Consider the following 12,500-nt stretch of genomic DNA (forward strand, 5'->3'; position numbering starts at 1 on the left):
AAAGAAAAAAAAGAGAATAATTATGAACTAAAATGATACGTGCGAAGCCAAAAGTAATTGACAATATAGATTACAACTGAGTAAGAATAAAAAAACAATCTCATTTGTGTGAGAGAAAGAGAGAAAAAAAAATTGGAGATACACTTGTAAAATATTAATTCCAATATGTAATTTCTGTAAATAAATAAACAATTGTTGTGAGTGTGACAGTAAGAATAATAATTATTATTATTACTATTATTATTATTATTATTATTTTGATTATTATTATTATTATTATTATTATTATTATTATTATTATTATTAGTAATATAATCGATGACATTAATCTTATGGAAATTATTTAGAAAAAAAAATGAAGGCACGATTGTACATTTATATTCACGAGTCTTGATAGATAACCCATGTATTATTATTATTTTATGAAAATAAATTGTACTTTGTAGTCACATGAAATGAAATTCTATTTCTTTTTTGGATGTTGTAAAACATATTTTACAACTTTTTAATGATTTATAAATTAAATATTATATGTTAAGAAAAAAAAAATTAATTAAGTAATTAACTAGAAATATTTATCATTTTTTTTTTTTTTTATTATTTTCATAATATTTTTATAATTATATTTTTATAAGAAAAATATATAAATAAATTTTTGATATTATACATTATATGGGATACAGCATCGATATTAATATTACAAGTTACTTTGTTTAAGTGAGATCAAACTTTTTTTCAAAGGTGAATTAACAATTGTAAATATCATTTTCAATTAATTGTTATTCAGTATCGGATATGAGAGTGATGATAATTTTATCATGTCATTAAAAATGAAAATATCATTGTTACATTTCACATTGTTATTATAACAATTATATGCTCGTATAATTGTCATATTGGGGCTTTTACGTGTGGATTATAGAAATCCATTATGATATGGCTGTTTTATCATAATGATCTTTATATTTCAACTTTATCAGTCACATGATTTGAAAGTATCGAATATTAACATTAAAACGCATTGATAAATATGAAGTATAATTGAAAATTCTTGACAATGTTCATTATGACATTCGAATTTCATTGAACTTTGATCTCTCCAATGTATGATAATAAGCGATTCCATTCTTCTTCGTATGACATTATTGAACACAAGGAAATTGACTGAAAAAAAATTATTAACACGATGAATTTTAACAATGCATACAAACTTAAGTGCGATAAAATAATGTATATTCTGTTTTTTGTTTCTTTTTTTTTTCTTCTTTTTTTTTGTCTTTGTTCTTTTTTTTTTTTTTTTTTTTTTTTATTTTTTAATTCTTTTATCAAGCTTCTCTTAAATGGTTTAAATGAAGAAATGAATATGAAATATCGTGATTAAAAAAAAAAAAGAAAAAACCCCTACATATAATGTAACAATGTTATTAGTACAATACCTTTGAAGAAATTTTTTAATTACATCTCATCCATTAATTGATTGGCTGAATAAACAATGCTTCTTCATTTATATAAAATCTTTCCTTTGTCTTGTCTTTCTTATTTAACGTCACGTGACTTCGTATCTTCCTTTTTATTTCTACTCGTTTCTTCTATTCGTAGAAAAAAAAAAAAAAACCAAAAGGGCTGATAGTCGCACTGATTTAAATAGCATCCTTATCGTGAACTTTTTATTTATATTTTTGTTATACCCAAATCACGTCCACTTGTCCTCATAGGAACGATTTTTCAACTCTATATAAACATATGTAATGTATTAGAGAAAAAAAAAAGATAAAAAAATTATGATATTTCTTTAAAAATCACATAAAATATATCTTATTTATAAATTATTTACATTTACAATTTAACAAACAAATATGAATTTAAAACTTATTTCGATATCATAAATGATAATTATATGTAAATCTATGGAATAACAATAATTCAATGAAAATTACGATTAATATTTTCTTCGTTTGTTACGATTCCCACGACGTTGATGATCTCGTTCATCCTTAAATTGTTTCGTTAGATTTGTTGAATTATCAATATGTTTTGTTTGTTCTAAAAACTTATCCAAGTCAAAAGGATCTTCTTCATCTTTTTCACATTGTACTGTTCCAGATCGTATAGTTGATCGATTATCAATAACACAGAACTCTTTATCCGGCATTAATCTGTAATAATGATAATATTTTTAAATAAATAATTATAAAGAATTACATAGCATATGTATAATGAGATATAAAAAGCAATGAAAAAAAACAAAAAAAAAAAATATATATACATATATATATGTTTTCATTGGAAAAAAAAAAAAAAAAAGGAAAAAAAAATCTTGCAATCTCCAACCTATTTATTTTCATAAATTTTTCTAAATCATCTTCATAATTATCTTTATCAATGTTTTTATTTGGCCGATCGACATTCGAAATAATAGAATAAATATATGAAGATAAAGATGAGGATGGATACGAAGCCAATTGTCCTATACTGGCCAATCTTTCCTGAGTAATAAGACTTTGTATTTTTTCTTGTAATACAACAAAACTTCACAATGGTAGCTGTTTAAATTGAGACGTAATGTATTTCGCAAAGCATTCATATTCGTCATTGATTTCCGTTGTCATTTGAGTAATTTCATGAAGTTGTGAAACGGCATTTTGAAAACTCAAAGAATTTTTTTTAACTTTATTCGTCAAACTATTCTTCAAAGTTTCCTTAGCCATCATAGGCGAATGCTTCCTCTTGATAATTACTTTCTCTTGTGATATTACTGAAGCAGCATGCAAAGTATCATTCTGTAATTCAGAAGTTTGATCATTTTCTTCACTGGGATTGTTTTTGTCTTCATTCTTGTCGATAAAGTCATTGTCATCCTTTTCTATTAAATTCTCTGTTGTCATTGATTGACCCTATGAATGAAAAAGAAACTTAATCCTAACCTAAAATTTATTTTATTTTCGTTTAAACTTAATTGACTTTCATACTGTTTTTTTTTTTTCTTTCTTGTAAGGTTCGTAACAACATAGAAGAATAATAATCTATTCAAATGTCATTTAAAATGAAATAAAATTTTTTGTCTTGTAATTTACAGTTATTAAGAAATATATATATATATTTTTTTTAGACTTCTTAACTTTATTCACTTCATTTCTAAATGCATCCTTCAAATTCTTAATTTTTCTCTTCATTTGTTCTTCCGTACGAATATTAAAACCCATCCCAATAAGTTCCCGATATAACCTTGTGAAATTGTGTTCGCGTACGTTTTTGCGCATAAAATTTTCATTCGAAGTATTCCACAATTCCTCATACTTTTTGTACACTGCCAAAAAACGCAAAATATCATCTTTTGACCATTTTAATACTTCCGTCTTCTTTACTTTTTTTTCTTCTTGCACTTTGTCGGACATGATTAACAATAAACTATGCAATATAAAAGAAAGTTATCAATGACATAACCTTAATGCAACTCGAGGCACGAGCTACGGAAAAATCATGCCGCGACCATCTTGTTACTGGCATTACCAAATCGAGGGGATAAAAATTGGACGATAGTGGGGGATGGTAGTGATAGTATGTGTAGTAGTATAGTAATAGTATAGTAATAATAGCAGTAGTAGTAGTAGTAATAGTAGTAGTAGTAGTAATATAGTAGCAGTAGTGTAGTAACAGCAGTAGTAATTGTTAGGGTTTGGTTAGGTTAGTCGACGTATCATAAGACATAACTCATGTCACGTGATCAAGTGACGTAGCTGTAGAATGACAGTGGGGGTAATTTGACGTCATGTGTTCCCTCATGAGGGAATTCTCCTGGCAACTGTGATGATCCCATCGATGCAGTTTTTTCTTACCGCGCAGTTTGTTTATGTATATCTGTGCTATCGAATCTCATGACCTTTGCTCATGCTCCTGCAATCCGATTTAATATTGAATAATAATAATATATATATATGTGTGTGTGTGTGTGTGTGTGTGTGTATTTAACAATATAACTATACATTATTTTAAGAAATATGAATGATAATGCATGGAGAATCTGAAGAATTTGCAACATCAATTCGAATAACAAATCCGATGGAATTTCAAATTTGGCGCTAATGTCGACACTAATTTGGAATGCGCTTTGTCTTTATTTGTAAACAGATATACATTTTTTGACCATTTTATTCCAGTTATAATGGATAAATAATATTAATTTTTAATTTCTTTATTTATTAATGCTTCAACTTATGGCATATACCTTTTATCATTTATTATGGAAATATAATTAATAATTAAGTGAAACAAATTGTTTAATAAATATTTGTGAAATGCTTTGGTTTAATACAACCAAATATTTTGTATATATTTTCATGTAGTCTAATATAAATATTTAAACGGTCATGGAAAATCGAATTCATGAGGAATTAATTATAAAAGAGGAAGAAAACGGGGAAGAAGAATGTGAATCTTCAACAAGCAAAAAAGAAGGTAAAGTTTTTATCAAAAAAGTGAAAGGTAATAAATTTAAATGTTATTGCAATTTAAAGGAACGACACGAGATAACACTGAAACGGCAATTGGTATACGACCAAGGCCTTTGATCTATAAACCAGATAATGCAAATATAGGGTGTAGATCAGAACCTATAGAAAGGAAATGGCATTGGGCACCAGGAGCATGGCAAGATGCAACCAGAACCAGTGCCTTTCAACCTTATAAGGTATAATTTTTCTGATTCATTATACATTACTATATTATTTATTTTAATTTTTATAATAACGCACTTACAGCCACCAACTTTGTTAACTAATTTGCAAAGAGGTAATACCCGAACAAAAATACCTCAACTTTATGGAAGAACAGACATTACATTTCATACATTAGCTGGTCAAGGAGAACTTACTCCTGAAAGCATTCAACCAGGTTCTTTGTACCTGTTCATGAACAAAATTAATACAATATTAAACAATTATTTGTTTTTATGACGCAAGCCTTTTATTTTACAGGATCTGTAGATCTTCCAGATGAAAAAGGTTTAACAGGTCTTATGTGGGCTGCAGGATATGGACAATTAGGTAGCGCAAGACAATTATTAAAGGCTGGCGCAAATAAAAATTATCGTGGTCACAATGGAGAGACACCTTTACATTTAGCTGCTGCTTATGGACATCATGATCTTGTTAAATTACTTTTGAATCATGGCGCCGATTCAAATGCAAGTGACGAGGTCTATAAAATCTTATTTATATATATTTTTCATTATTTTAATACATTTTACAATATAAATGAGAAACGAGTAATAACAATTAAATATATTTAATTTAGGAAGGGAACACACCTCTTATTTATGGTGCTCATGGTGATCATCCGCATGTTTGTTTTGAACTTTTGTCTAGAGGGGCAGATATTACACATCGTAATGTGCACAATATAAGTGCATATCAAGCTGCAATAATAAATAATTCATTAACTGGTAAGATTAGGAAAAATTATATCAATGTAATTAATAGAATTATAATTAAATATTAATTTGAAAAGTTATTAAGAATAAATATTTGTTCTTTTTCTTTTTTTTTTTTTGCAGCTAAAGCAGTTATCGAAAATTATCTGTTGCAGCAAGTAGTAAATGTACCATCGGATATATTGCAATAACTTGTTAATTATATATTGTTTAAATATTTTTAAAAGTTGTGTAAATATTATCATTATTATAATAAATATTATATATTATTTTGTATATTATCTTTAAATGTCATTTTTATACCAGAAATAATTATTTTTTTATTGCTAATAATAAAATAAAAATAATTAAATGTACGTAAAGAAATACATAATATTGAATATATTTCTCATGCTGGACAAAGAGTGGCTACATATTTTAAATGCAATGGCAATTGTAATAAAAGTTAAAAATTGATTAAAGATATAATAATTACACTAATACCAGTGAAAATAATTTTATTATAATATATATATATATATATCTATATATCTATATATATATCTATATATATATCTATATATAATCTATATATATATATATATATATATATATATATATATATATATATATATAGATTCTAATTATTATTCTCTTAATAATAACAATTTCTACATATTGATGAAATAATGATCAAGACAGATAAATAATAATTTTCACTGTTTTTATTTTAGAATATCCCTATAAACATGATCCAATAATTCCGAAAAATTTAAACAACTCTTGTTTGCTTTCACTTGACATACCCATTAATTCCATCATTTTTATCGTATATTAATGAAATTTGCTTAATTTTAAGCATGTATTAATGAACAATAAAATATATACTTTTTTATTATTATGTTTTTTAACTATAATACATACTTAATAGATATAACAATATGAAAGTTTTATTATTTATATACATGTGTTAATTCATAATTAATTCGAAACGGCTTATAAAAGAGTCAAATAAATTCATTCAAAAATAATTGAGAAATAATATCTCAGAATGTGTACATAAAAAGTAATAGCGCATATATCAATATGCATAAATGGCTTAACTGTGTTCCATAAGTATGTATTAAAATTATTAAAAAATAAAAATTTTTCAATGCTAATATTAATACATTTTCATTTTTTTTTCTTTAAGAAAGTATAATATTTTGTTATAAGAAAAGAATATGATTTATATAATCATAATATATATATATATATATATATATATATATATATATATATATATTTGTCATAATATATATATCTATGTATTAAAAAAATATTTATAAATTTCGGTAACTCAAATTAAAGTCACATTGCTAAATGCTTTTATACATTATTCTAGTATAAGGATTAAAGGAATTGGTGTAACTATAACATTTAATAAATTATTAAAAGAAAAAAAATTCTCTGTTTACAATTTTATGTTCCTTTTTTTTTCTTTCTTCTTTTTTTTTTTTTTTAGTACACTATATCATCATATGTATGTAACAATGCACAAAAGGCATATAGACGGTGAAATTATTTTTTTTCTTCAAAATAGATGAAAGACTTTGTTATTAATATTTAATCTGATATAAATAATCAAACATATATAGCATTTATAAAATATCTTATATACGCGATTAATTCATTAAAATTTATACATCCGAGGAGGTTTATTTTTCTTCCGTTTCTTTTCTTTATTTTTTTTTTTAATTTTTTTTTTTTAATTAAAATACGGCTTTTCTGCAATTTTATATCTGATAAATGAATATTGAACATACATTATAACAATATGATTGTAATGTGCACATTAATATACTGCAATACATTTTTTGCAGTGACACCATGTATCATCAAATAAATGATCATATGGAAATAGAAATCTGATTGGCATATGAATACTAATTAGGCTATTTACTTATTATTAAAATTATGTTTTCCAGTGTACCGTATTCATTTCCATGTGTTCAAAGCGTATGTAGACTAATATCTACTTTTTCTGCAATTTATACCACTTCATAATTGTCAGTAAAGAAAACTGTTTCTATAGAATGCTTTACAGGACTCTCATCTTCTACTAGTAAAACTTCCGTGATCTGAACATGGAGAGAGAGAGAAGAAAAAAAAATATTAAAGAGAGAGAAGAAAATAATAATTATTCATATTTCTTTTAGATGAGTAAAATAAAAAATTTCTCAAAAATCTATACAATACCTTAATTTTGGCATATGACGTCTTTGATGCAAATGAAACGTGAAGTGGAAAGAAATCTGCAGATGTAGAAGATGGGGCAGAAAATTCCATTGAACCTGACTTTGTTGATGCATCAACTAATGGTAGTGTCCATACTAATATATTTTTCTTTGTTTCATGTGTGTATTGCCCATCGCACGAGCTTACTATAGGAGTACATCCAATTGGAAGTGGAATGTTTATGTTTACATCATTTAATTCAAGATCATCTTGTTCCAATTCATATTCAATGTTTACATCCCAACCTCCTTCACCATTTTCGCTAGGCCAACAATTTACTGAAGGATTAAATAATTGAATTTATTTAAATGACTTGAACTAAAACAAATCTTTAAACGTTTATACTTTCAAGTTAATTTCACGTGGATAAAAAAAAAAATTTTTATATATCCTTTAAAAAAAATTGTGAGCTTATTAAAAAAAAAAAAAAAAAAAGAAAAAAAAAAAAAAAAAAAGCCATACTTGAAATTGGTAATGCCGTTTCATCTTGAGCTTGTAGACGCCACTTTAATACGCCAACATCTGTGTTCAATGGGAATGGTTTAGTAGGTATTTTCAATCCAATCTGACCACGAGTCCTAAATAATTCTTTATCGACATTTGGATGAGTTTGTAATTGAATTCCTCTTGAATCGCTATTTTCAAGTTGAACACGAATACGACCCCATTTTTCATCAGAGATATGTAATGTTACTAAACCATGTAACTCAAAGTGCTGAAGACCTCCATCACGGCCGACACGTACATTAAGTCTCTCTTCTTGTCGCAAATGAATACTATTTTTATAAAGTTTATTGATATAAATAAATATAAATAAATCAACATTTATTAAGATTTAATATAATAAAGGACATACGGTTCAGTATTAATTATCTGAGGACTTATTGGCACAGGCTTTGTTCCCAATGCTGCAAGTGGAGTGCTTACAACATTTTCACCTTCTTCTTTCAATTGATCAACAAATGAATCAACGTCACGAGATTTTCCACCAAGTTTCATTGCACTTGGACCAGTATTAGCTGGCTTTCTATAAACATATTATATATATATATATATATATATATATATATATATACATACAATTATATAAAAATTAAAAAAAACATTGCAATTAACTGAACTCACTGTACTGGAGTATACAATGGTCTAACTGAATCTGGTACAAAATTGGCAGTATCTCCAATCGTAGGAGTTGGAGAGAAACCACCACCACTGAAACCACCACCAAGAATAAAACCTGAACTCTTGATATTTCTTTTATTCGCTTCCATTCGTTGCCTCTGTAATTCTTTAGCTTTCTCACGCATTTTATTTTTAGCTTCACGTTCCTGTGTCATTCTCACAGCACGATAAATCTTTTCCTCATGAGAATCCATATCAACAAAAGTTCTAATTTGTGCAAGATTAACACTTTCTCTATATCCTAACGCAACTATTTCATCAAATGCAAATATTAAATTGAATGCATTATCTGCTATTTCAATTTCATCCATTGAAGTGCAATATTCAGGGATCTAAAAAAAGATATAGTTCTTAATTTAAAGCGTACAACGATATATAATATCAATACTAACCACTCTTGCAAAAAGTCGTAAAGTTTCTAAATCTTCCAAGATATTGCTAGCCTTGGTCGTAATGAGTAACATGTATACTTTCTCTAATGGTTGATAAACATATCTCACAGATTCTGTTTCAACAAAAGTATGCTGTTTACCGGAACTCATTAATTTTGGAAATGCAGCCAATAACCCTTCAATTCGTGCTTTTGTCATTTCAACAAATTGACGGGAAATAATAGCTAAAAAAAAGATAAAGCCATGTATATGCACATATGCATATATATATATATTCTTTTTGTTCTTTATCTATCTTTGTCTCAATACAATAATTCCTTTTTAATTATTTTAATTAAAAAATATAATACTATGGTCCTTTATATTCCTAAGCTATTAATATCCAAATATAATTAATACCAATAAATATGAATTTGTAAATGATTAAAAGACATCAAATCTATTATCTACATTGAATAATTTGAGAGAACCGGGTGTATTACGAATGAACACACACGTGAACGCATGAATGTGTAATAACGTTATGATTTATGAGAAATATACTTACTTTTACCCGCCTTCGTGCATATAGCAGCAGCGATAAGTACCTAAAAAAATGTAAAAATCAATTTAATACATGATTAACGTGAAAATCTGTCCTTCTTTAGGTAAGAAAATTAAAATTGGCAGTTGACATCTGTAAATGGAGATGTAATATTGTATATTCACGTGAACCATATCAAACGACGATAGTTATCTTAAAATTGGTATAATTTTAATAACAAATATATATACGTACCATTTTGAGAAATAATTCTAACACGCTACGTGCTTTATATTAACCTAATATAATTTTCTTTCTTTCTTTCTTTTTTTCCTTTCTTCTTTTTTCTTTTTCTTTTCTTTTTTTTTTACATAAGCCAATCTATTCTCCACATCACATATACAAATATAAGTCATGAAATAGAGGGCGTACTGTGCTGACGTGTGCCATGATGAAAGGCAAGTACGTCATGAATTATATAAATTGTCTAGATTGGCAATAGATTTATTTTTCTTTTAAAAATGAAGAAACAATATTATTTTCGAAATTTATTTTATTAATATTATAATACTTTGCAGTTCATAATAATTAGAATATATATATATATATATATATATTATATATATATATATTATATATATATATATATTATATATATATATATTATATATATATATATATATATATATTATATATATATATATTATATATATATATATATTATATATATATATATTATATATATATATATATATATATATATATCCTACCTGTTGAATGTCGTGGACGTTAATTTAGTCCATAGATCGATCTTGATATCGAAATTCTACAATCGAATTTTATATCGATATTACGATTATCGTGTGTATGTTTATTAGATTCTGAATTATCCTTAAAACTGTAAAAATGGCGACTCCAATGTTCGTACGTTTTTCAAATTTTCGCAATTTATTGAGAATTAATAATAATGTTCCGGGTATTACATCTAATCCAATTCAATGCTTGGTAATTTTAAATTAATGGTTTGATATGTCATTGATATTAATATTTCAAACCGTATAATGATTTTAAAGTTAACCTCAAAATATATGTAAACTTATCTATATTTTTCTTTTAATATTAGGAATCAATTTATCGTTTATCCAGTACGCAAGAGCCTTCTTCTATGACAAACGAAGTGGAATTGACAAGTTTCTCTAAAATCATGCAAAATTATTTAAAGCGTATTAAAGCAAACGGTTAGTTATTTTTTTTTACATAATATCCTTTTATTTATTCATTCTAAGATCAATGTATCTATTTATAATAAAAATATATGTTTGATGAATCTTTATGAATGTTGTTTTTTTTTTTTTTATAGAGGAACTCATGAAAGTAGAAACAGAAGCATATGAAAAGGGTAAAAGACATCTAGCAAATATGATGGGTGAGGATCCTGAAAATTTTACCCAAAATGATATCGATGTAAGTTGTAATAATACAACAAGTTATAATTCTTTATGATTGTTCTTAATATGATAACAAATTACGATTACACGGATTATAACGATTGTAAAATTTCTTTTAGAGATCAATAGAATATCTTTTTCCATCTGGATTATTTGATTCTAAAGCACGTCCCATAATGAAACATCCTAAGGATGTATTACCATTACAAAAGACAGGACAATTTTTTACAGATGGAAAACCGTGTCATTCCTTTTTTTATACCTTATATCCTTTCTATTATGAAACACTTCACGTAAGACTTTAAATGACATTAATTAAAACTATTATACATAAGGAAAATTTTTAATGTAATTTTTTATTTACAGAAAATAACAGAAAAATTAAAGAATTTAGAAGACTTAGAGGATAACTTAATTAAATCTACCGGAACGTTTCCTAATAAAAATAAATTGTATGTTATATATTATTAGTTTTATCACAATAATTATATGATAAAATTTTAAATATTATTTAATATATATTTTATTGTTCTGTTATTTTCAGTGATACATATGGATCAATGTGGAAATCAAAAGTACAATTGGAACAGTTATTAAATGAAAGATTGATGGATCATCATGTAAGTTTTAAAGAAATTTGTTATTTTTAAGTTACCTTCATAATAATTAAATAAGAAGAGAAAAAAAAAATTGTGTCTATTTTTTAGTACGAATACTTTATCAAAACAATGGAAAGGCTAGTAAATCATCCATTATCCGCAAACGAAAAAGAATTTCTACTAAAGTATCGAAATATATTATCTCAAAACATAAATAAGATAAATATTTTATCTGTAAGTATATTTTCTTATAATGAATTATATATGAAACAAATTTTTTTTTGTTTTCTTTTTTTTTTTTTTTTTTTTTTTTTTTTAGAAATAATAAATATATTAATTAAATATAAATTTGATAAATATGTTTTACAGTAGAAATAGAAATATAAGTTTTTCTATTTATTAGGTATCGTATAATGAAGATGGAAAACCATATGTTAAAGTATTCCGTAAGTTTTGGAATAATATTTATATAGATTAAGTTGTATAATAAATTTCAATACAGTTTGAATATGTTAAAAACAATATAGTAATGGAATTTTCTTTTTTCTCCTAATTACAGCTTGTCAAAGAAAAAGTTCAATTGCTACAGTAATAGTGTGGGGTAAAGGTACGGGGAAAATAACAATTAATGGAAAGGACATTTCTTACTTCCAAGACATGCAATCCCGGCAA

At 25.5% G+C, this 12,500-nt stretch overlaps 4 protein-coding genes across 8 annotated transcripts in view; 2 read left to right on the forward strand and 2 right to left on the reverse strand.

Moving 5' to 3' along the window:
- Window positions 1–667: 667 nt before the first annotated feature.
- On the reverse strand, window positions 668–3,548 carry LOC118440853 (uncharacterized). 2 transcript variants are annotated; one of them, XM_085657743.1, is made up of 5 exons: window positions 3,249–3,548; window positions 2,739–2,894; window positions 1,938–2,156; window positions 1,437–1,731; window positions 668–1,164 (listed from the first exon to the last, which is right to left on the reverse strand). In XM_085657743.1, the coding sequence occupies exons 1-3, from the start codon at window positions 3,393–3,395 to the stop codon at window positions 2,142–2,144; spliced, it is 318 nt and encodes a 105-aa protein (XP_085513869.1). In that variant the 5' UTR covers window positions 3,396–3,548; the 3' UTR covers window positions 668–1,164; window positions 1,437–1,731; window positions 1,938–2,141. The 2 variants fall into 2 exon arrangements, with proteins under 2 accessions (XP_085513869.1, XP_085513868.1); XM_085657742.1 differs by having other exon boundaries at window positions 2,332–2,894.
- Window positions 3,549–3,616: 68 nt separating this feature from the next.
- On the forward strand, window positions 3,617–5,693 carry LOC118440854 (uncharacterized). 4 transcript variants are annotated; one of them, XM_085657740.1, is made up of 7 exons: window positions 3,617–3,756; window positions 4,344–4,455; window positions 4,515–4,687; window positions 4,758–4,890; window positions 4,974–5,194; window positions 5,293–5,440; window positions 5,552–5,692. In XM_085657740.1, the coding sequence occupies exons 2-7, from the start codon at window positions 4,368–4,370 to the stop codon at window positions 5,617–5,619; spliced, it is 831 nt and encodes a 276-aa protein (XP_085513866.1). In that variant the 5' UTR covers window positions 3,617–3,756; window positions 4,344–4,367; the 3' UTR covers window positions 5,620–5,692. The 4 variants fall into 4 exon arrangements, with proteins under 4 accessions (XP_085513866.1, XP_035720397.1, XP_035720396.1 ...); XM_035864504.2 differs by lacking the exon at window positions 3,617–3,756 and adding an exon at window positions 3,765–3,852; XM_035864503.2 differs by lacking the exon at window positions 3,617–3,756 and adding an exon at window positions 3,859–4,120.
- A 1,142-nt stretch (window positions 5,694–6,835) lies between these two features.
- deltaCOP (coatomer subunit delta) lies at window positions 6,836–10,192 on the reverse strand. Its single transcript, XM_035864500.2, has 8 exons — window positions 10,037–10,192; window positions 9,806–9,845; window positions 9,259–9,482; window positions 8,810–9,198; window positions 8,541–8,711; window positions 8,147–8,460; window positions 7,646–7,962; window positions 6,836–7,527 (listed from the first exon to the last, which is right to left on the reverse strand). The coding sequence occupies exons 1-8, from the start codon at window positions 10,037–10,039 to the stop codon at window positions 7,438–7,440; spliced, it is 1,548 nt and encodes a 515-aa protein (XP_035720393.1). The 5' UTR covers window positions 10,040–10,192; the 3' UTR covers window positions 6,836–7,437.
- Window positions 10,193–10,631: 439 nt separating this feature from the next.
- LOC118440850 (small ribosomal subunit protein uS9m-like) overlaps window positions 10,632–12,500 on the forward strand; it is an 18,514-nt gene continuing 16,645 nt past the window's right edge. The window contains exons 1-9 of the mRNA XM_035864495.2: window positions 10,632–10,786; window positions 10,905–11,019; window positions 11,142–11,245; window positions 11,349–11,522; window positions 11,596–11,681; window positions 11,774–11,849; window positions 11,937–12,062; window positions 12,232–12,274; window positions 12,388–12,500. The exon at window positions 12,388–12,500 is cut by the window's right edge and continues 3 nt beyond it. Coding sequence (XP_035720388.1) covers window positions 10,688–10,786; window positions 10,905–11,019; window positions 11,142–11,245; window positions 11,349–11,522; window positions 11,596–11,681; window positions 11,774–11,849; window positions 11,937–12,062; window positions 12,232–12,274; window positions 12,388–12,500 — 936 coding nt within the window. The 5' untranslated portion in view covers window positions 10,632–10,687. The remainder of the gene's footprint in view (window positions 10,787–10,904; window positions 11,020–11,141; window positions 11,246–11,348; window positions 11,523–11,595; window positions 11,682–11,773; window positions 11,850–11,936; window positions 12,063–12,231; window positions 12,275–12,387) is intronic.

Source organism: Vespa mandarinia, chromosome 6, assembly GCF_050613455.1.
Source record: "Vespa mandarinia isolate Hongniang chromosome 6, ASM5061345v1, whole genome shotgun sequence".
NCBI classification, from domain to species: domain Eukaryota; kingdom Metazoa; phylum Arthropoda; class Insecta; order Hymenoptera; family Vespidae; genus Vespa; species Vespa mandarinia.

Coding starts and splice junctions, on each gene's coding strand:
- LOC118440853 (XM_085657742.1), bottom strand. CDS start 3,395: ATGTCCGACAAAGTGCAAGAAGAAAAAAAAGTAAAGAAGACGGAAGTA. Junction 2,895..3,248: donor AAAATTTTATGCGCAAAAAC/GTACGCGAACAC, acceptor TTTCATTCATAG/GGTCAATCAATGACAACAGA.
- LOC118440854 (XM_085657740.1), top strand. CDS start 4,368: ATGGAAAATCGAATTCATGAGGAATTAATTATAAAAGAGGAAGAAAAC. Junction 4,456..4,514: donor TTCAACAAGCAAAAAAGAAG/GTAAAGTTTTTA, acceptor TGCAATTTAAAG/GAACGACACGAGATAACACT. Junction 4,891..4,973: donor TCCTGAAAGCATTCAACCAG/GTTCTTTGTACC, acceptor TTTATTTTACAG/GATCTGTAGATCTTCCAGAT.
- deltaCOP (XM_035864500.2), bottom strand. Junction 9,199..9,258: donor TACGACTTTTTGCAAGAGTG/GTTAGTATTGAT, acceptor ATCTTTTTTTAG/ATCCCTGAATATTGCACTTC. Junction 8,461..8,540: donor CAGATAATTAATACTGAACC/GTATGTCCTTTA, acceptor TTATAAAAATAG/TATTCATTTGCGACAAGAAG.